At 42.4% G+C, this 24,145-nt stretch overlaps 1 protein-coding gene across 6 annotated transcripts in view; it reads left to right on the forward strand.

The window, feature by feature from the left end:
- Nucleotides 1-24,145, forward strand: part of LOC116806906 (protein ARK2N-like) — a 106,197-nt gene that overhangs the window by 17,004 nt on the left and 65,048 nt on the right. For all 6 annotated transcript variants that reach the window (XM_072922960.1, XM_072922961.1, XM_072922962.1 and 3 more), the window contains exon 2: nucleotides 19,407-20,217. In XM_072922960.1, the coding sequence (XP_072779061.1) occupies nucleotides 19,500-20,217 (718 nt within the window). In that variant the 5' untranslated portion in view covers nucleotides 19,407-19,499. The remainder of the gene's footprint in view (nucleotides 1-19,406; nucleotides 20,218-24,145) is intronic.

A 24,145-nucleotide genomic window follows, 5' to 3' on the forward strand; every position in this document is an offset into this window, starting at 1 on the left:
CTGTGTCAAGAGCACCTTCCACCTGAAGGTGCTCTGACCCATGTGCTAGGTTGCATGCCATGGAGGGTTTATCCTCTCCTATTACTTCTGCCCAGTAGACTTCTGGAGATTTTCCTTCTACTGTGATTTCCACTGGGATGGGAATGGCTTGTGCCAGAATTTGCCCCTTTTCTAGATAGAATGGAGGGTGCAAGCAACGTGCCAACAGCATAAGACTGGATATTTCTCCCTTAGTAGTCATGGGAACTATTTCAATCTCAGGAGGTGTGTATGCTGTGTCCCCAATAACAAAATACTCACTGTCCAGTTCCATATCGTACGCCTGCAGGTCCTGAGGGTTTTTTGATAGGTCCACAACAATGACTTTCCAATCAGTGTTTCTGAAATGAAATCCTTTGGCAGTCACTAGATGTGGCCGGCCTAGTGGCTGCCAAACCTTGTTAGTAATACATTTCACATTTTTATTTTTCTCTCTCCCCCCATCATAGTATCCACCCTCCCCTTTATTTGTTAAGAGAGAGGCATTGTCACATTTGTGTCCCACTATATTTATATCTTTGCGCGTAGCAGTGGGCACGCGCTGTGCATTTAGGTTTTTTGTTTGTTGATCTGGTTCTGGTTCTGGTTCTGCGGACAGTTCCTGGCAAAGTGTCCTGGTTTCTTGCAACGGAGGCAGATGATGTGCTGCAGCTGTTGTGATGATCTGGGTGGCTTCCTGGGGTTTGATATAGCAGTGGCAACAGGCTGTAAGTCTGCTGGTGCTCTATGACTGACAGGATTATCAAGCAGCTCTGCTCTCTTAGCGCAGGCCTCGATCATCTGGCCAAGAGTAGGTGCTGGATCAAGAGGAAGGCTGAGAAGAATCCTACGACAGGTCTCGTTGGCATTCCTCTGGGCCATTTCTGTAATCAACTCTGTTTGCACACTGGTGTGTTTCACCTGTTTTTCGACTTGGCTTCTCAAACGATCCACAAACTGCAAAAAACTCTCAGAAGGAAACTGTTTGATATTAATATAGCTGCATTCAACCTCAGTGCCTGGCAATTGATACAGCGTCTTTTCTGCAGCAGTACAGATTTTTTCCAAGACCGATCTAGATAACAGTCTGGTTTGTTTTTCTGGACATTGTATGTCTCCTGTCCCACACAAATGGTGTATTGTAAGGGGCTGGCCATCCGTGTCGGTGGCATCACTGGGTGTACGCTGTATTTCTTGCAAAACTGTTTCCAAAGCCAATTTCCACTTACTTTCCCATATCTCATATTCAGAGGATGTTAGTAAACATTTAAACAAATCAGTTCTATCTTTTGGCACCATTTCATTTGAATTGAATGTTGCCCTCATCATACCCTTGAAAATCTCACTCGATCTCCCAAATTCTCTCTGAACTTTAAAGATGTCTGTTTTGTCCCTGTATGGGAGAGGTTGGTATGTTCTTGTACCATTTCTTCTCCCTAAATAAACCACTGGAGCTATAGATGGTATAGATTCCTCAATAGGGGCAGGCTTATATCCCCCCCGCGCCTCCCCCACCCCGGTGAGGGGCAGCTCGGCCCCCTCCTCTCGGGCTGTCTGCTCCGCGGTGGAGACTCGGGCCCCGCCCCGGCTCTGAGCCGCTGGGCTGCCGTCCCCTGCCCCGGCCCTGCCGTCCTCGGCGCTGGGGCTCGGAGGAGTGCAGGGGCCGGCCCCGCCCCTGTTCCCGGGGCAACCCGGGGGCTGGGACTGATAAGGAGTTGCTATGGGAGATAAGCAGGCGTCGGAGGAGGGGAGGGAGGAGGGGGTGGGGGCGGAGGGGGTGGCGGAGGGCGGGGGAAGCAAAGGAATGCGAGTGGGAGGGGAAGTGGGGGGTGGACCGGCCAGCGCCGGTGGAAGCACATGGCCGCCGCCATGATCCGGCCGCGTATGCTCCACAGACGCTGCACTGCTCTTTAAGACAAACTCCGGGCTGTATTTCTCAGAAAAACAAGGTGTCAGACGGGAATAAGGGGTGGGTGAGGGGTTTTCAGGGCTGGGGTATTTAGAAGGTGGGCAGGAAGGGGAAAAGGGAGTGTTAGAACTGTGTTTCTGCATTTGCATGCATTTTTCTGCTTCTAAAATCTTTTTCCGTGCTTGTAAAAATATCGGAATAAATCGAGAAACTTTATGTTCACCATTTTCGACTTTTAAAGTTAATATCTGTCCAATTTGATTCCAAAAAGCAAGCGAATTCAGGTCTTGCACAGTAAAATTTGGTATTTCTGTCTGTAGCCAGCACACAAAGCGCAGGAGAAGCTTGTTAGGGAATGATACATCGTTTAAATTATTGCTAAGATGTGTTAGTATACTCTTCTGTTCCAGTGAAATGTTAGTACCCATGATTTTAAATTGTTTCACTGGTCTAGTCTCTACCAGAGCTAATAACACAGCACGAATTATTCGAATTTCCCTCCGGGGAAAACCCGAGCGGGGGGGCACAGGGGGAGGGGCGCTCGGCCCGCAGCTCCTGGGGCGGCTTCAGCCCTCTCGTCCCGTGCCTGTTTCCCCCTGGAACGTGGATATGCGCAGTCCACCAGTTCCCACTCACTTGCAGTGGGGCCCTGGCTCACCGTTTCGCAAGCAGCCCCCCCAGTCATTTATGGTAACCTCTCCCAGCCAGGCGCGGTCCCGGGTGCCGCGTCGGAGAACGTACCAAGCCTGTGACTGCGGGATTCGTCTGTGAAACCCTCTCTGGGGGTTCCCTCTCCAGTCGGCTCTTCCTGGGGTACTCAGGCAGAGGTCCCCGACTGTCCCCGTGACTCAAAGCTTTTAAAGGCAGCTAGAGTACTAGGGCAGTTGACTGTCCCAAAAGCTTTTGACTTCCACCGAAATAGGGGGTCCAGCTTCTTCGTGGGCTCAGAGCAGCACACGTTGGGGCGCCAATTGTTATTTCTATGGTTTTCCCCCCCTCCACGCAGCCCCCCGAATGAATCCGACTAGCTCAGAGATATGGGGCTGTGAGGGGAGGAAATAGCATGGAGAGGGAAAGGTATTCAAAAGAGGCTCCTTACCCAGGGTGTTGGAACAGCTCTCTTTATTCTGTGGTGTCCAGGGAGAGCGGGGCAAAAGAGGAAGAGCAGGAAGTTTCAGGGGTCTATATAGGTTTTGGCAGGGTGGGCTCTCCTGGCTCCCCGCCAACCCCATTGGGGCAGGAGGGAGGATCCAGGGGTTATCATGATCAGAGCCACAGAGGCCCTAGGAAAGGGGGGACAAAAGGGTGTCCAGGAGCTCACCGTAACACTCCACTTCTGTCTTTTCCCAGCTGAAGCAGGTCTCTTTGGCTCACCGGCATCCTCCTAAAATACAGTCTCTCTTAAAGGAGAAAATCGGTTCAGTCTGTGGCTACCAAGAAAAAGTCCAGCCAAAAGCCACTGCATCATCTCCTCCCACCTAAAATTTCTCCTTCTAACATCCCAGGTCCCAAGCTGTCTCTCTTCCTCTCTTTCAAACCGAGGAGGAGTAAAGTTTCACAAAGCTTTCATTTCTCAAGGAAGGGTTAAAAGTCCCGACTCTCAAGGATGGCTCTCTGCTCAGGCTCCAGCTCCCACAGCCCGGCTGGGCACCTTGCGGTCCCCCCCGCTCTTCTGCCCTGCAGTGAACTGCTGGCAAAACCACCGCTGTCTCTTTCTCTCTCTTGGGGGAGAGAGAGACTCTGGGGGGGAACAGAGACATCCCAGGTTTCTCCACCCTTCCATCTGCAGGGGGCCAGCCCGGTTCCAGTCCCTCCACCCTTGGGCCTACCTCCAAAGGCCACATGGCTTCTCCCCTCCCCCACCCAGCTCGTCGCCGGGCAGGGGAGAGTCCTGCACTGCACGCTGACCGGAACCCAAGAGAGCGAGTTCTCCTGGGAATTCTGCTTTTAACCCCTCTGTGTTCTCAGATGCATGTCCACCTTTAATTGGTCAATATCGAAATTGACCTCTTCCTTCCGGAAAAATTCTTTTTCCATGTCAAACCACAACAATGACCTTATTTGCAACAGGTTCCGAACCAAGGGAGAACAGGAACCAGAAACCTGACCAAGTATAGAATAGTACCATTAACATATTGACTCCCATGACCACACTCTTCTCACCATGACCTGACTAGATGTCCCTTTTTCAGTATCTTTTTCCCCATGGTCTCAGGTTGATGCCTCCTGTACCTGCTACTGAGGCTAAACTACTATTTATCCCAGCCAGCTCTGTTTTCACATATTTCTTGCTTACTAATTCCCGAGACTACTATCACAAGTTCTTTCTTCTTTAGGAACACTTCGGGCATGTAAAGATTGTGGTATTGATTGTTAGCAATCTGGTGGATGCTGAAATCATTTTGTACCTCTTATTACTGGTCAGAAAAGATCAAGGTTTGGTGGTAACAGCAGCCCAACGGCAGGTGGTATCTTACTGTCAAATTTTCATAATTTGAATGCAACATGACTTTGCCTTTAGCTTATTGATACCATTTATTTTTCAGTAGTATGCCTACTACAAATCTATGTTGCAATATTTAGATTTTATTCTATGAGCCTAATAATTAAATAAAAAAATAAATAATATTAGTGGCTTGTGGATGAGAAAATGACTTGAGGTGAGGGATTGGTTGGCTTACAGCTCCTTTCCATCCTTTCTGTAGAATTTGGTCATGTCCCCTGTTCTCTCAGTTGGCCAGACCATATGTCCGGGTTACAGCAGCAATAAAGTTTATTTCTTCTCAGTAGCTGTTATAGTGTCGTGTCTTGGATTCAGTATGAGAATAATGTTGATAACACAGTGATGTTTTGTTTGTTGCTGAGTGTCACAGCTAGAGCTGGTCTGTAAGCTGAACAGATGAAATAGACCATAACAGACCCCAACTCGCAGCCTAGTTCATTAGAGAATAAAAGTAAACAAGTCCCCAGGTAAGACAATGATAGGTTGGATTCGAACTCTGCCGGTGCTCTCTTCTCCCCTCTGCTTTCCCTTGCCCCGGCTAGCCCTGGGGAGAAGGGGAGCGGGCAGATCTCCAGTGCCTCCCGCTGAACCCTCGCGGGCTTTGGGCTGCGCTGTGTGAGTTCGGAGAGCCGTTAGCGACCCCACGGCGATTTAATGAAGAGAGTCTTTCTCCGGGGGGCGAGATCCGTTTTTTGCAATCCAACGGGGAGAACAATAATCCGAAGGGAACCAGGCGAGCCGCGCCAGCGTTTGTCGGGGCCACGCGAGCGGGCGGGGCGGAGTGCGCTGGAGCCGGCCGGGAGAAAAGCCCCGGGGGCAGCTTGGGCGGGCTACGGCGCGCGCTGGTGCCAGCCAGGAGAAAGCCCTAGGCACGCTGCGCGCGCGGACTAAGTACGGGACGGGGGGAAACTGGGGCAGCCAATGTGGTAACACCACGGGGGGTTTGAGGGTAGTGGGGTACGGGGGTACATCCAATCAAGGACGGACAGGTGGAGGGTCCCAGATCGTCTGCCTATCGTCCGGCGTCCTGGGTGGAAGATTCCAGGTGGGGGGGAGGGATACCGAGTGACAGACAGGCATCTGGGGTAAACACGGTGACTTGGCATTTCTTGGGGACAACAGACCCGCGGGGAAAGACGGGAGAACCCGGGGGGAATCGTTACAGAGCTGGGGGTACATGGAACAAACTTATACATAATACAAATCTAATAAAGCCTAAAAAACACAACTCTACAGAACTCAGACAGGGGACCCCAGCTAATCTCATTCAATCCTGAATGCAGACATCTAATTGGCCAGTGAGCTGGGCAGTGTTAAGACCTCAACCAATCAGGTTTTTAGGTGTGGGAATTTTGAACCCCCTCACTAAAAGTTGGCTGTTGTTGCATGATCTCGGCGTGTTCATTTGTGTGTCTATCTCTAAAACTGCGACAAATGTAACAGCTGAGTAGTGCTTACCCAGGTCAAGGACTTTTCAGTGTCTCATGCTCTTCCAGTGAGGAGGGGTACAAAAAGCTGGGAGCCTCGCTGGGATAGGTGACCCAAACTGGCCAAAGAGAGATTCTGCACCATAGAATGTCGCATCCAATTATAAACTGGGGAAGTTACCAGAAAGGGGGGCTAATTGCAGTTTGGGAATGGGGTTTGACATCAGTCAGTGGGTGGTAACATTTTTGTGCATCACTTGTTTTTCTTGGGTTTTATCTTTATTTTTACTATTATTATTCTTATATTTAACTTTGTTTCAATTATTAAACTTTTCTTATGTCAACCCACAAGTTTTACTTTGGATTCTCCTCCCTGTTCTCCTGGGGTGGGAGGGGTGGTGGCCAAGTGGCTGCGTGGTGCTTAGTTGCCAGCATGACTTTAACTGTTGCCTTTTCCCAACTTGGAAATGACACCCTAGATAATTTTACTAAGGAGGCAATATAAAAGTGGATCTTTATCTAAAGGCCTTCAGGGGCAGTTATGAAAAGATGTCCACAAAAGCCCACCCACATGGGGTGAATACAGTTTTTATAAGTTCACCAAATCAGCATAATTGACAAAAAAAGCACCAATTAGGAGGACAAGTGGTGATGCAATCATCCCCCCCAGATCAAGCCCCTTCTCTGGAGCCCCCGCTTCGGCAGTATCTGTACTTCGTCCGTTAAAATGTATCTCAAAGAGTTGTTCTCAACCTTGGTAGCCAGGAAGAACAAAGATAGCATAGGGGTCTTGTACCCCTCAGGACTTGGAGCTCTGGAATTTGTTTTGTGTTTCTGCCTAGGGAAAGGCCATGGAAAAGTACTGGGAAAACTCATCACTAATACAATAGACTACAGAACTACAAAAATATGTGTGAAAAATACAGAGAGCATATAAAAGAAAAAAAAAGACGAAAACCAAAATGGCATCAAAACCACACACCATAAAATGAGCAAGTTACTGCTCCATGCCAGGAAGACACTGGCTTAAAGCTAAGACATTAATTGGAATAGAATGAAAGTATTTTAAGCTTTAAATTACCTGAGAGTTGGCTTTGTTTATTTCCTGTGTTTATATGCGTAACAAGGTCTGTCATGGACTGTAAGATATGTGTCTGTTCTATTTCCCATTTGTTAGAGGTGGGGCAGTTATATTTTGTTAATTGGGAAGTTTACTTTATCTCTTCCACAACCAATCCTCCCTCTGGGGAGATATCTTCTGTTAATGGGCCATTGAGTCTCACTGCATGACTGATAAAATCATATCATCCCATTGTGAGATGCTCTGCTCAGGAGGAGGAGCCAAACATTCCTTCCTGGATATAATCTGAGATTTAGTACACCAGAAGCAGCCTTCCCCCGCTGTATTCCAAGAAGAGCAGTTTTCTTCTGCACTGGATTCCCAGAGGAAGACCAGACCCATCTACACTACCACTGGACCTTCAGAGGAAAACTACACCCTTCTACAGAATCACTGGCTTCAACAGAACCATACCTGTCACTCTAGGAGGACTGCAGCTACCATTCAATTGGACTGCTACCAACACACTGACCCACAGGGTGTCAGGTCATATTCTGACTCTGTCAGTGTTTTTTTGTTTGTTTTCTTTTTTGTCTGTTGTCGCCCTGATTCTTAAGTTTTTCTAAAGCCTTCTGAGTTTACATTCTGTTAGAAAACTTTCCCACACAATTTCTATAAACAACATACTGTTTTGCATTCCTTCATGAGGGTCGAGAAACTTGATGTACTAGTGGTTTGTCCAATGTCTTTGGAGAGGTGGCCCATTCACTCTCCAATCCACTGTCACCTTTGGAAAAGTTTAAAAGTTGGAGTCAGAAAATAAACTTTCTTTTTTACCTTGCAAATAGCAGTGGCTCGCGTTGTGCTTTCACGTGTCCTATAGCGACAGTCTGTACTATTGCATTTGTATTTTTAATTTTCCTAGTAAAGAACTGTTATTCCTATTCCCATATCTTTGTCTGAGACGTGGTTGTAGTGTCTGTTAAGTAGGCAGCACTGTTATTGGAAAGGAACATTGCAGAGAACCTGACAAAACAGCTCTCTTATCTGCTGAGAGTCAGATGTCAAGGGTTGTGCAATTTTGGAGTGGTTTTGCAAGATCAGGTGAATCTCCAATGCTCTCCCTTGCTCCAGGCCTGTGGCTGCTGTCAGGCAAAAGGCTCACCTTGCTGTCCTTCTGGACCCTGACTGATCTCATTCAGTCAACTATCCAAGGTGCATAGCTTTCTTCTGTGAAGTTGAATAACAAAAGAAGTTGATGGGGGCTCACTGCCTCAGCATGTGTGGATGTGACAGCCTGGTCAGAGAGCGAGCAAGATAAGGTTTCTAAGGCTTTTGAGAATTTTAGGGAGTTGTAGGGAAACGATGATAGCTTGTTATTGTAAACAACCTGCAGGTGGTGTTTTTTTACTCTTTGTTTTTCTGTTCTTATAAAGGATTGTTTGTGAGAAAAGTGTTTTTGTTAATTAGACAATCAGGTAGAATGTGTGTCGTGGTTTGACACAGAAAAAGAATTTTCTCGGAAGGAAGAGGTCAATTTTGATATTGACCGATTGAAGGTGGACACGCCTCTAAAAACACAGAGGGGTTAAAAGCAGAATTCCCAGGAGAATTAGCTCTCTTTGGTTCCAGTCAGCATGCAGTGCAGAACTCTCCCCTGCCCAGCCACGAGCTGGGCAGGGGAGGGGAAAACCATGTGGTTTTCGGAGGTAGGCCGAAAGGTTGAGGGACTGGAACCGGGCCTGGCCCCCTGCAGATGGAAGGGTGGAGAAATCTGGGATGTCTCTTTTCCCCCCCCAGTCTCTCTCTCTCTCTCTCTCTCTCAAGAGACAGCGGCGGTTTCATCAGCAGTATGCCGTGGGGAAGGAGAAGAGCGGGGGGGCCGCAAAGTGCCCAGACACCTGTGGGAGCTGGAGCCTGGGCAGAGAGCCATCCTTGGGAGTCGGGACTTTTAACCCTTCCGTGAGAAATGAAAGCTTCGTGAAATTTTACTCCTCCTCGGTTTGGAAAAGAGGAAGTGAGACCAGCCTGGAACCTGGGATGTTAGAAGGAGAAATTCTAGGTGGGAGGAGATGATGAAGTGGCATTTTGGCTGGAGTTTTTTCTTGGTAGCGACAGACTGAACCGATTTTCTCCTCCAAGAGAGACTGTATTTTAGAAGGATGCCGGTGAGCCAAAGAGACCTGCTTCAGCTGGGAAAAGACAGAAGTGGAGCGAACAGAGAAAAGTTGGGGAGGTTTTTGGTGGTGCCCCCTGTCTTCAGAGAAGGAGAAGAGAAGTAGATCTCTGTTCTTGGACCCTCGGCCCCAGGGGAAAATGGGGGAGACTGTGGTCCCAAAAATTAAAAACTGAACTGTTGTTTTTTTCGCTCTTGGCAGAGCATCCTTGAAAGAAAAATCCTAAGAGCAGTCTGTCCATCCATGCATTGGTGGTGAGAGCACTGTGCAAGGAAAGGAGAGTGTTACTTTGGCAGATGTGGCAGCTGTGTTTCTTGGGGGGGAGTTTGTGGCACAGGAGAGACTCCTCTCTTCCTCAATGGACTGAGTATTGATTATCTGGAGGGTGGAAACCTGATTGGGGTCCAGGTTGTGTCTCGCTGTGGTTTGTTGGAGTTGGGTGGTGGGAGGAGGAATGTTTTGAAAGGTTTTCATTTTGAATTTTGTGGGGTTTTTTCCTTTCTTTTTTTCTTTTATAGTAGTATAGTAGTAGTAGCCTAATAAAGTTTCTTCCCTTGTTATTAAGGTTGGGCCTGCTTTGCTCTGTTCTCAATCGCATTTCACAGCATTCAATTGAGAGGTTGCATTTTCATGTAGGTGCTGGCATTGTGCCAGTGTCAAACCATGACAATGTGTCAGGACAGTCTATAAAGAGGAGAGTTTTTCGCATTAAAGTTGTGCAAACCAGCCTTCTTGGAGCCTGTGCTGCTTTCTTATTCAATAGCGACAAGCATGTAGGCAGTTCTGTCTCTTAACAGCATCAGTGACCTTTGAGATTTACTTAAAGGCTCTTTTAACTGCAGCCTGTTCCTCATGACACTCATTTCTGCTGCAATATTTCCAAATATCAGCAATAGCATGGTACATTTGTGCCCGTCTGTGCTGGAATATATTTGATTTTTTTGAGAGTCAGCACAAGACCTTCTCAAATGAATACTGCAGTACTGAGATAGCTTTACTACTTTGAAGTTACATTGCAGTTGTCCTGATCTGTTAACAAGTCATTAGTGAATAACTCAATGTTTGATTACTTTCAGGATAATTCAGAAAAATGTTCTTAATCTGAAAAGTATGATTAATTTACTACTGTTATGCTCAAGCATTTAAAATGTGGCTTTTTTGTGAGCATTACTTTATTACTTTTTTGACCACGGTAGAACAATAGATAAACATTTATTTAAAAGAGGAAGGTTATTTATATAGAACGGCATGAACCAGCAGAGGAAACAGAATACATTTCCTTTGAGTAACAGAAATGGATAGGTAAAGTGGGAAAATTTATTAAAATCTTAGAAAAATATGGCACATCCTTATGATGATCCTCTGTAGTGTGATCTTCTGGAAACTAATATATAGCAGAGACAAAAAGAAACAAAGTATGGCTCGCATTGATTTCTTCCACTGTTTTTTTTGATAGAATAATTAAAAACCTAATGTGAGTCACTTAAATTTTTAGCAACAGATAGTAATGAAGATATGCCTCCTCTGATTTTTAGAGAGCCTTGTAGTCTTTCAATTTCTGCATACTATAGAAATATTATTTCACTGTGAAAAAGAAATGAGATTTTTAGAATGCTAAGTGCAGCCAACCTTGTGTGCTTTTATCTGTGTGCTGATGAATTTATTTTTACTAGGACTATGGGGTTTTTTTTTCCTCATGAGATTCCAGTGCAGCTGGTGAATGGGTGAATTTTTCTGGAAGCCTGTGTGCAGACTTATGAACTAACCCATAGCTGATAGTTATCTTTCATTTGAACAGAATACATGCATTAAGCATTGCGATGCAAAAACCTGTATTTAAATGTAAAGTATCGCTTCTTATTTACAGTGAAACATGTTGCTTTTCAAGGTTGTAAAGCATGCTCCACAAAGCTTTAACACATATACTTGTAATTTTTATTCAGTCTTGCATAATTTGTACGTGCTTGGTAGGAGCAGCCTATTTTTAACCTTGGTTTATTTATGCAAAACCAGTTGAAACATAGCATTAGTTTAATCTTCTTTTGTTTTACTCTGCAATTCTTTTACTATGTTATTCCAAAGGGTCCTATTCTTTAGTATTGATAGCAGGCCTGATTTATGAATCATATGATAAAGAACCATCTTCACTCCCTGAGATATGCCTTTGGTAGAATCGTATGCCAGTGAGTCAGCTTTAGGGTAGAATTTTCAAAGGAGCACTATATAAATTACACAGTATCCCTGTGGGAATGTCTTAGTGTTATGAAAAATCTTCTCTATAGCATTGTGCACACACATTCACACAGAGCTGAGTCAACTGTCTTGAGTTCAGTTAAATGAGTGCTGGTCACACTTCTGTTGTTTTAGGTGCATGGGTATGTGTGACATTATGAGACAATTAAAAAGAATGCATGCTATCTTGGGGAGGATATGAACAAGTCCAAAAGACAGCATTTGAGAGGTCCAGAGCTGTTTGGATGCAAATTAGTTTTTTCTGATAGAGGTCTAATTATTTGGATTTATTAGTTTTTAGGTTTTTAGACATTTTGCTGTTTGGCATAGGGTGATGGCTTTAAATTGAAAGAGGAGAAGTTTAGATTAGTTATTAGGATGAAATTCCTTACTGTGATGGTGATGAGGCACTAGAACAGGTTTCCCAGAAAAGTTGTGGCTGCCCTGTCCCTGGAAGCATTCAAGGCCAGGTTGGATGGGACTTGGGGCAACCTGGTCTAGTGGAAGGTGTCCCTGCGCATGGCAAAGGGGTTGGAATAAGATGAGCTTTAAGGTCCTTTCCAACCCAAACCATTATGTGATTTTATGATATCTGTATGCGTTATTCATTGAATTATGTGTGTTGACTTTTAATGGAAAGGAAGGTGATTTGAGAAGATTCTATGGACTTGTGTGTTGCAATCAATTCTTCATTACCCAGATTGTGTCCTTTTTTAAATTTAAACAATTGCTAGAACAGGCATAAGAAGGTGATACAGTTGTAAGCAGGGAAAAGAAGTGGTCTGTTGGACTCTGGTTATGAGGAAATATATTGGTAATAAGCTTCTGAGTAAAAGAGCTGGTTTGCATCATATAAGCTAGGCATTCTTTATTATTAAGAAGTTCAATAACACCTAAAATGACAATGTACAATTAAGTTTAGGCTGCCTTGGTTTTTTATTAAGTATTTCAGGCTGTTGAGAGATATTAGTTGTCTAGCATAAATGAGTAGGTTTTAAGTAGAATGACTTACACAGAGCTATAATACTGTTTGATTTAGCATGTTGTTTTCTTAGCTTTGCTAGTTTAGAATGAGTAGCTGTATTTGCTGAAGCCTTCAGCTGCAAGCTGTGAACTTACACCTAGACACGTTTTCAGCTGGAATGGAGTTAATTTTCTTAGTAATTTTCTTTATAACTGGTACAGTGCTGTGTTTTGTCTTTAGTATGAGAAGAATATTGATAACACACTGATGTTTTAGTCATTGCTAAGTAATGTTTATCCTTAGGCTAGGGCGTTTTTTAGTTTTCTATGCTCTGCAATTGAGCAGATGCACCAGAAGATCAGGAGACTAACAGTCAGCATAAGCTGCAACTCCACAAGATTTGAACAGTTAATGGCCTGTCTCCATGGACACAGAAAAAGAACCCAATAAAATGTTAGAGGATCCCAGACCAAAAATTACCATTGGACCAAGAGGTGTGTCAAGAACATGTGAGGGGCAGGTACAGGTCATAAGGGTATAATTGCTTTGGGGATCTCTTTATTATGGGTCTCTCTCTGGAGACACACAGCTCAAGCTGACCTGCTGCTGTGCCACTCTATGAAGTTATTTTTTATAAATCTAGTGCCTGAGACTTTCCTACAGGAAGCCTAAGGTTGAGCCCAAAGAAGGAGGAAGTGTTCCCAAGATTGTGTGTGTTTGTGTGTGTGTGTGTGAGCAAGGAGTCAAAAGGGACCCCTGTTGGCCCACTGAACCCGCCCACTGAGAAGGGACTCTGAGGCCAGCAGTTAGTCTCAGGTGGTATGTGTGCGACTCCTTGAATAGTGTGAGAATGCTCAGTCAGTGGCTCGTCCTTTAACACAGACCTTATAATTTGTTTGGACTAAATTAATTTCCTCCTGACATTGTAGGAAATACAATTATAAAGAATATTTATTGAGAGCAAACCAATCAAAAATGTTATAAAGTATGTATGAGTGGCCAATTATTGATAGATGAAGGGCACACATGCCATTTTCAATATAACTCATTGTGCAGCAGTATATATTATGTATAGTTGTACTTAAAGAAGCTACTGACACCTCTGTTTGAATTTATATTTTTGGTTTTATAATTATATTTATCTTCAAAAGTCTCAGAGCAAACAGTGCTGTGAAAGAAACACTCAGTACTCTCTCCTGTGTCTAGTCAAAATCTGTGAGTTTAAGGTGTGATGAGACCAAACAGCAGGTACTTTATCAGATTTGGATTTTTTTTTCTAAAGGGATGGTTTGTTCTTGCCCTCCTTTCCCTGCTTACTCTAAGCTCTGGCATAAAATTGCATTTATTTTCTTGTTTTGTTTTCTTTCGACTTACGGAAATGAATCTACCCAAGAAAGGTGTCGCGGTTTGACACGGAAAAAGAATTTTCTCGGAATGAAGAGGTCAATTGGATATTGACCAATTAAAGGTGGACACGCCTCTAAAAACACAGAGGGGTTAAAAGCAGAATTCCCAGGAGAACTCGCTCTCTTTGGTTCCGGTCAGCGTGCAGTGCAGAACTCTCCCCTGACCGGCCGTGGCTGGGGGCTGGGTGGGGGAGGGGGACCCATGCGGCCCACCTTGAGGTAGGCCCAAGGGTGGAGGGACTGGAACTGGGCCTGGCCCCCTGCAGATGGAAGGGTGGAGAAAATCTGGGATGTCTTCGTTTCCCCCCTCCCCCCCCCCCCCCGCCTCGAGTCTCTCTCTCTCTCTCTCTCTCTCTCTCTCTCTCTCACCACGGGGAAGGAGAAGAGCAGGGGGGCCACAAGGCGCCCAGCCATGGGAGCCGGAGCCTGCTCAGCGAGCCATCCTGAGAGCTGGGACTTTTAACCCTTCCGTGAGAAATGAAAGCTTTGTGAAATTTTACTCCTCCTCGGTTTGGAAAAGAGGAAGAGAGACCAGCCTGGAACCTGGGATGTTAGGAGAAATTCTAGGTGCGAGCAGATGATGGAGTGGCTTTTTGGCTGGATTTTTTTCTTGGTAGCCACAGACTGAACTGATTTTCTCCTCCAAGAGAGACTGTATTTTAGGAGGATGCCGGTGAGCCAAAGAGACCTGCTTCAGCTGGGAAAAGACAGAAGTGGAGCGAACAGAGAAAAGTTGGGGAGGTTTTTGGTGGTGCCCCCTGTCTTCAGAGAAGGAGAAGAGAAGTAGATCTCTGTTCTTGGACCCTCGGCCCCAGGGGAAAATGGGGGGGACTGCGGTCCCAAAAATTAAAAACTGAACTGTTTTTTTTTCCCTCCTAGCAGAGCATCCTTCAAAGGAAAAATCCTAAGAGCAGTCTGTCCATCCATGCATTGGTGGTGATAGCACTGTGCATGGGAAGGAGAGGGTCACCATGGCAAACTTTTTCTCTGGGCGGTGCCATGTGTGACATGGAAACACAGGATGTAGCAGCTGTGTTTCTTGGGTGGGGGGGGGGGGTTGTGGCACAGGAGAGACTCCTCTCTCCCTCAATGGACTGAGTATTGATTATCTGGAGGGTGGGAACCTGATTGGGGTCCAGGTTGTGTCTCACTGTGGTTTGTTGTAGTTGGGTGGTGGGAATGTCTTGGTTTGAAAAGACAGGAGTCTATGAAGGAAGGCAAAAGCCTCCTGTGAAATAGAAAAGGTAAACCCCCTCCCTCCAAATTACCACAATTTTAAAAAAGGCTTGTAGGTCTCAGATTCAGTCAAAGAAAGAAATTGAGAGTTTCTAGCCAGGCAAAAGCCTGGGAAAGAGCTGGGAAAGAATGTAAATAATTCTTTATCTTTCTTGTTCTCACACTGTTTATAGTTAAGTTCTATCACTGTGCGTCAGGCACTCCGAACCAATGTTGTAGATTGTTTTCACTTTAGGACCAATGGATTTAACCTTTGCGAAGCTCTGTATAAAAGAGGAGTGTATTTTGAATAAATCGGAGTCTCACTCTCACAGCCTTCTGAATCAGAGTCTTTCTCATTCCCGTCCTGCCTCGACAGCGACAAAGGCTCTCAGGCAAAGATATGGGAATGGGAATAACAGTTCTTTACTAGGAGAAAAACTAAAAAAAAAAATAATAATAAAAAAATGTAATTAGTACAAATGAAACTAGTGATGGAGTCAGAAACCTGACACCCTGAGGAGTCAGGGTGTTGGTAGTAGTCCAGTTAAAATGGTGGCTGCTCCTCCTGGAGTGGCAGATGAAATGCTGCTGAAGTGGTGATATCTAGAAGGGTGTAGTTTTCTCTGAAGGTCTGGTACTAGTTGGGCCTGGTCTTCCTCTGGGAATTCAGCAGAGGAGAGAGCTGCTTCTCTGGGAATCCAGCGAAGTGGCTGACCAGTGTCTCAAAAAGTGCTGATTTTATGCAGGTAGGAATGCTTGGCTCCTCCCTCTGGGTGAAGCATCTCACAATGGGATGATGTAACTTTATTGGTCATGCAGTGAGTCATTCAATAGTCTATTAACAGAAGATATCTCCCCAGATGGAGACATTGTTCTTGGAAGAGATAAGAAAACTGCCCAACCTCCAACAGATGGCAAATAAAATACATGCTTATCTTACAAGCCAGGACAGGGAGGATGAATGTTTTGAAAGGTTTTCATTTTGAATTTTTTGGTGTTTTTTTTCTTTCTTTTTTTCTTTTATAGTAGTATAGTAGTACTATCTTAATAAAGTTTTTTCCCTTGTTATTAAGCTTGGGCCTGCTCTGCTCTGTTTCCTGATCGCATTTCACAGCATTCAATTGAGAGGTTGCATTTTCATAGGGGGCACTGACATTGTGGCAGTGTCAAACCAGGACAAAAGGATAAACCAGTTCCTGTGCAAAGGAGGGACTATAACTGCTCAGTGACAATTAGGGTAGTAAAATACTAGGGAATAAAGCTCATCCCTGTTAGTGGCAATGAGAGAGGCTGGACTGTCTCTGCTAATCTGACCTTTAAAATCTTTCTCTATTTCTTCAGTGAAGTGGAGGTTTTACAGTGTACAAATCATATGACTTTACAAATTATTTCATAATTCAAAAATATTTCCCAGATAGGGGTGCAGTTAGATGTTTAATGGCTTCTGCATGCTGGTGTGTTCTATGTGTGGCTGGGAAATAAAATAATTTCTGTTAGAAAAATCTAGCACAGAAGTTTTTACAGAATTGCTTTTTCAAATAAGTTCAGTATCTGTGCATCAATGAAAAGAGAATGATATTTCTAAGCAATGTCTGATTAAGTATCCACCTGTGTAGGTAAGTATCACAACATTTTTAAGTGCTGTTGACACACGGATGAAAAATCAAAATCCCACAATTCCAATAAAGATTTGTAGGGAACGGTAATTTTTTCATTTCAGCACTGGATGCACACCAGGATTTCCCCTGCAGCAGGGATTTCCCTTCAAAGGGCATGTGCCCCCTTGGGGATTCCCCATCTTTTTTATTATCTCGTACTAATTTACATATACATAGAATCTCACAATAGGTTCATGCATATTCATTATGTTGATTTCGAGTTACAATTTACAGTTGGCCCTTTGTGCAGAGAACTCTCTAATCCCTTTGTCCATTTTTGCAGACTTCTTTTCTTAGTTTCATAGTTCAAGGGGCCCCTCTTACCTCTTCACCTTGGAGATTGCATTCTTTTCTCCTTGGCTGGGACAGTTTTACAAGCACAGTGGAGTTAACAGCCTAAACAGCATATTTCACTCATGTTAGCAAGCCACTACGCAGTATACTTCACCTAAATCCAGATGGATTATCTACCCTGTTAAAATTTACTCTGTTTCACTGTGTTCTCATTTAAGTAAAAACCTGGTCTTTCTCTAGCATCACCTCAAGATTACTTTTTCTAGTACTGTTACTAGAAAAGTGAGTGGCAAGAAAAGGATGTGATTTTTTCAGTATAGCCTCTTCCTCTCTCTGATCTATACATTTCTCAAGTACAACTAAATAGGGACATTAGTTTTTCTTTCTTTGAGACGAGGCTTTTCTTGGCATACATATTTTCCCCTGAACTGTGTTCTTCCCCTCATCAAACTCTGAGTCACAGCAGACTTTTTTTCCAATGAGATAAAGACAAAGTTGTATTTTATTTACATACTAATACTCAAATTTTTGATGTCTAAATAGCCAGCTCAGGGGACCTAGAGAGTACAAACCTCACCAGAGCAAGTATTTTTTCCATGCATACAGAAACACAGGTTGATGTTAACCAGATGTAGTGCTGTGAAATTGCTAGTCCCTGTGCTGCCATCTCACTGAAAATATAATTCACTGATCACTGTATGAGGGATCAAACCAGCATAGTTTGAGTAGTTCAAGTTCCTACTTAGTAATGAAGAAAATCGTATAAAAACATTGTAATTAGACTGTTGGCAAGGTGGCAACATATAGATGAAGCATTTTTTTGTCTGATAGGCCAGAGAGATGGGAAAGCAGGTACAGGTGTTCTTATAGTCCCTTTGGAAGCTGCTATGTAGATGGTATTTCCAAGTAGGATATTTGTGAAAAGTCTCTAGTTCATTTTGGCTGCCCTTTAGCTTCTTTTCAAACTCTCTTTGTTCTCTGGGCTAAAATGCTGAATAGTGTAGAAGCTGTTCTGCACTTATTAGTATGAATATTTAAATATATTTATTTTCGCCAGACTGGTAGTCTTTTGATATGTGTTTGAGAAACCAGATTTTTCCTTGTATGTACATTGAAAAATTCTTTAAAAAGCTGGGAGTTGCTATAGTAGGTACAATACAAATCCCACTGTGTATAACACTTGGTTAGTCATTCAGTCATCAAATCTGTGTTTTACTTACCCATGTAATAGAAGAATTATTTGATGATGAAGATTTGTGGGTGAAATACATAGAAATAGTGATTTTATTACAGTATAGGGATGTATTTATGTCTCAGAACATGTGTACTCATTTGGATTTGTTGATGCTGTGCTGTGGCCTTGGAAATAAATTGGTTCCTACATTAAAGTACAATCTCTGAAAATTCTTAAGTTGCTTTTAAGAGAGTTTTACTCAGTATTCACAAACATTTTTTCTTTATATGTATGTTCTTGTATTTTACGGTATGTATTTTATTCCTCTTTTTGTTTTTTTTGGAAGTAAAATGCTTTGCTGTGTGTTTGGGGTTTTTCTTTCTCATTTAGCAGACCTGAACTTATCTTTCTTTTGTTGTCTGAGATTAACTAATCTTTCTTTCCTTAACACTGGTGTTTCTCTCCCATAAGTATTTTCATCATTCCCTTGCACCATACAGCATTTCATTCATTAGCCCAAAGGAAGCATGAACTCTCTTTTAATTTTCTTTAAAAATGAAGTTTCAAAGTGTGTTAGGGTGGGCAGGACAACACTGAGCTTTTCACAGCACCTTTTAGAATCAGGGAAGTAGCCTCATATTGTGCTGCAGATGGAGGGGAGGAAACAGCATGCAATTACAAACAGACAGTTACAGGAAGCTTGCGATGGATGAGGAATCTGATGAAGGATTTTCAGGGTACTGAAAAATCTTTCTGAGCCATCTATGCTTTCTTGGGCTCTTCAAATACTAATTGCCCTTGTCTGCAGAAATGCATTTTTTAAAAGCAGTAAATTAAATATTTTACTGATTTTTCTCATCTACACTTTTTAAAGTACTGCAAATTTATTGTTTCTATACTTCTAAACTCATAAATTATTTGTTCCATGCCATTTATCTGTAAGCAAATGTGTTGAATGAAAGATCTTTATTATACGTTGAATTACAAGTGGAAAGGGACTTCGGCAAGAGGGAATGGCTTCAAACTGACCGAGGGCAGGTTTAGATTAGATATTGGGAAGAAAGTTTTGACTGAGGGTGGTGAGGCATCTGGAACAGGTTGCCTAAGGAAGTTGTGGATGTCCCATCTCTGGAAGTATTCAAGGCCAGGATGGGATTTTGAGCAACTTGGTCTAGTGGAAGGTATCCCTGCCATGGCAAGGGGTTTGGAATGAGATGACCTTGAAGGTCCCTTCCAACCCAAACCATTCTAGGATTCTATGAACATACTGTCTGTAACTGAAAGCAATGTGTTGTTTAGGTAATACTGTGAAGAGCAGAACTGAGTTATTTGAGTAAATTATTCTTCCTCTTCTGTTCTTGTTTAGGCTGCTGTATTGCTGAAGACCTTATCTAGTTCACCCAGTCTTCCAGACCATGTGCTCCATGCTTTGAGACCAGGAGGACTTTAGTGTTCTGAAATGAAGATGGAGACAGTGGGAAAAGTAGAACTTGTTGATTCAGTTCCACCAAAGACTTCTGAAAAGCAAGAAACTGCTCCTGATGAAGATGGACCTATAGAACTTGAGACGCAAATTCAGAAAGACAGCATGCATGCTGCAGCAGACTCAACGGTGCTTTCTTCAATGCCTTGCTTACTGATGGAACTGAGGCGAGACTCTTCAGAGTCTCAGTTGGCATCTACAGAGAGTGATAGGCAAATAGGTGGTCGAGTTTATGAGAGTGACTCTTCTAATCACTGCATGCTTTCCCCTTCCTCCAGCGGGCATTTGGCTGACTCAGACACATTGTCTTCCACAGAAGAGAATGAGCCCTGTCAAGCTGAAGGTACTGTAGAGGAAGACCTTTCTGCGGTGTCTGAGGCTGCAGTTGGGAGGAAATCCAGGAGATCCAGGTCTGAAAGTGAAACTTCAACAATGGCTGCCAAGAAAAACCGACAGTCTAGTGATAAGCAGAATGGTCGAGCTACCAAGGTAAAAGGTCATCGAAGTCAAAAGCACAAAGAAAGAATCCGTCTCTTGAGACAGAAGCGGGAGGCAGCTGCTCGCAAGAAGTACAACTTGCTGCAGGACAGCAGTACCAGCGACAGTGACCTGACGTGTGACTCAAGCACAAGCTCATCAGATGATGATGAAGAGGTTTCAGGGAGCAGCAAGACAATCACTGCAGAGATACCAGGTAGAGGATGTTTTTTAAACTGAACTGTAACACATCTGACATCATTTTTCAGCTGTCGTGCTAAATTAGATGGGTTACACTTGAGAAAAACCAGTAGAACTGCAGCTCTGTGTAAATTTGAAGACTGCAGTGTATTAAGACATGGGCAAATTTAAAAATCTGTCCTGAGGTTTCAGATCACTTTTGCACACCAACAAAGCATAGCAATGGTAAATTGGAGGAAGGACTATCTTTGAATTCTGGAATTTTCAGATATTTTCATTTATAAGCCTAGATAAGCTCTTGTCAGTGCTGTCAAATCCCATTAGATGGTGATAATCTAATAAATACATTCTGAAGATAAATAGCCAGCTTTGCTTTAATATCTTAAGACCACAGATTGGCAGCTGTGTTAGAAATAATACAGCATACCTCTTGCCTGTGTTACAGTATAAGGCCCTTTTCATTACTGCACTGTGCTTTCAGCTCTATGTTTCAGTGCATGACAAACCTGCTTAGCCTTATTGTAAGTTCTTGCAGATTGCATCTGGTCACCTATTTTTAGGATATAAATATGAATTTGTTTACTCAGGTGCCCAAGCTATATCCACACCTAAATTTTTAACATCTTAGACAAAGCTGTTACCATTTTCCTATGTCATAAGGATCTATAATTTCTATATTTTTAATTTTCTGACACATCTGTGTTAAGATTATAGGCAGCAAATTATAGGGGCCTTCTCATCATTTTATTATTGAAAGAAACATTAATTCTTCAAGCTTTTTGTCTTCTGAGTCTTTGTTATTAGCTCAAGTGCCGTGGACAGGATTTTGTGTGAAAAATTATTTCAGCATATTATACCACAGAACCATCATCATATGGCAATCAAAAATAAAATCACATAAAAATAAACTTTTTGGCTTGCCAAGTTTTACTAGATTACATGCCTTTATGCCTCTTGTGTTAGAAGTTGGGTGTTGGGTTTTTTTTTGAGATAAATATCAGCTTACATAGGGCAAGAAGATTTAAAGGAAAACGGCAATAATTAGTCTTAAGTTGCTGAACTAATGTTTGCTAGATTAATTAAAATATTTGCAGCAGATTTTACAAATAACTATTTTAACTGACTTGGTTATGGTGAATGATTCTGTCGTCATGAGAACTGGGATTTTTTCCTACATATTGCTAGGAAGCAGGTTGCACAAAGTAAATGTTTAATATTAGAAAGTCTGGGAAAGGCATAGTCTATAATTATTTTATAGTAAACTTTTAATAGAGATCTAAAAATATTTGCCAATTTAATAGTTACTCAGACTTCTAGCTTTTATAATTTTATGCCTTTTTCTTTGCTATATTTATACTTTGCTGGGCAATTAAAGCCTCATTTAAAGCCTGTTGAAGAAGACTATTTCATTGAGTTTTGGGACAGGTTTCTCCCCACCTCACAAACCCCACCAAACTTACACAATAAGTCCCCCAGGTTGTATTCTTTTTTTTTTTTTAAGTCATAAAAGGATCTTGTGACCCAGGAAGGCACCACAGGGTATTTTCACATCTGCTTAGATTTCTGACTTCCATTGCAGAGACCTGAAACCACTCTAGGGCACTTTGTGTCACTAGGCTCTTCTGTATTTGAGTTCTTGGTCTTGACCATGAGATGTTTGCAGTGAAGAGGTCCCATTGCAGTACACAGAAGAACTTGATTATTTAGTGATGATTATACTAAAGCCCAGTTTTGCCTGTGATGCAAGATATGGGAGTGCACAAACCATCCTGAGGAGCAATGATGCTTATTCATAGCACATATCATTTGCTTTATGCTAAATTCCACTTATGACATTCAAATGTTTGAGCTGTCCTTTTGCTGTAATTAGGTACAATGTGTACCTGCCACATTGTGGTTTTCCTTTAAATAGAAATGACTTTGGTTTGTTGGAAATGTTTTCCAAGTACAAGTGAAAAACATTCTATGTAGACATAAGGACAAGGTTGGCCAAAAATGCATCCTATGCTAATTGTGGTTATTGAAATATTGTGGTCTTAACAGATGCAGTGGAGCTGTGAATGTGAGTAGGACTTCCAGCTCTCCATCATAGTGGTAGGTTCACATGCCATTTGTGATCCCTCTTATTGGAACTGGCAAAGTACTTAAATTCTTTTTCTTCACTAGAAAGCTGCTTTAGTGCACTTTACACTGTGAATAGCTTCAAAATTTAGGGAATGAACACATAGAAATTATTACAAGGTATCCAAAAACATTACTGGAAATTCAGTGCATGAATGTCCTCTGCACACAGTCAAAAGAGGTTTAACTTGATGCTTGAACTGGAGTATCAGGACATAAGCATGAAAAAACTTTTGCAGTTACTTTTGAAAAAGTCTGTATGCATTGATGCAGAAGAGTTTTACAGGTAGTCTATGTTCCCCTCAGTGTTAGTGTATTTGGACATTTCAGCTGTAGTGCTGGTTACTGTCTCAACATCACTTATTATTGGGACTGATTTTCAACCAGTCTGAAGAATAGCTTTGCCAACAGAGATGCTCTAAAATTTTTAGCGACAGTTAATGTGGCCTTCATGTATGAAGGTTATGCATACTCTGGCTCTTAACCTTCTCTCAGTGCATGTATTAGCCAACAGTTTGCTTGTGTGTGGTCTGAAAATTGAAGTGCCACATTTGAGAATACAGTAGTCTTTCATGTTGTGTAACTAAACTTTAAATCTCCATTTAAATGGCGTGAGTTTGGCTAAACTAGTAAGGTAAGGAAAATGTTTAGTGAATACATAATGCCATGAAGCTACAAACAGAGCAGTTATGCTGTAGAGAGTCAGTTCTTCCTGCTGAACTCAAATGTCATGTGCATTAAAATACTGTCAGGCTTGGTTTTCTTCTCAAGAAAGATTGAAGAATAAAGAGTTGAGATCTTACTGGTGATACTTCAATACAAGTATTGTGAGCTCCATAGGACCTAAGCACAATATCAGTTATCTTATTCTGAATGCTTTCTGTGGTGTTAATTTACACCTGAAAATACAGGTTCAATGTAAACTTCAAGGGTGCTACTGAGAATCTTCTCACTGACCTGAGCAGTCATAATCTCAGACTCTTTAATTTAAGGGAATGTCAGGATTTTTGAGTTACTGCAGATGAAGAGAAATTTCTTATCTTTTAATGACTGGGCCTCTCTGTTGGCATTTAAGATTTTGCCATTCTTAAACACTAGATAGCATTCACAGCCTAAGAGGATGATCTTTGAATCCTTGAATATGTTCTGCTAGATCTACTGCTGTTGAAAGTTTTTCCTTTAAACAATTTTGAATTTGACCATGCAAATTAACTCTGAATGAAATTGGCATGAGAGCAAGTTGGAGAATCAATATTTATTTCTATGTAAATGCATTTTTTGAAAGAAGAAAAGGGAATTTAAAAATTCAAATATAATAGAAAAATATTGGCATTTCACCATTATTGTGCTTTTTAAAACTCAGAAAACTGAAGTGAAATAAGGGTGACTCATGTTTCAGGCTTTCAGAAGAATCTGTTGAAAAGTTTGAGTGTTGATGTTGAAAATGTGTTGCAACTCACTTTTTCAAAAAAAGGGGGGAAAAGAGATCTTTTTTTTTTAATATGAAGAAATCCAAAGGGGAGGGCACAGTGTGTATGTATGAGGGACTCTCAAGCAGGTTACTTCCTCTCAAGAACTGTACACAGACCTTGGAAAAATCATCTCGAAAGGGATAAATTTGGTTCAAGTAAATCAGGATGATGCTTATATAAGAATAGGGGAAAAAATAATCCATTAAGAAGGATTTGCTGTAATATACTCATTTGGAAATGTCAGTAAGCATAACAACATGGAGGAATACACCATTGCTAGTTAGAATGAAGATGCAACATATCTCCTTAAAATGTTATCTTGTCAGACTTCCTAAATTAAATAACTGTAGA

Source organism: Taeniopygia guttata, chromosome W (genome assembly GCF_048771995.1).
Source record: "Taeniopygia guttata chromosome W, bTaeGut7.mat, whole genome shotgun sequence".
NCBI classification, from domain to species: domain Eukaryota; kingdom Metazoa; phylum Chordata; class Aves; order Passeriformes; family Estrildidae; genus Taeniopygia; species Taeniopygia guttata.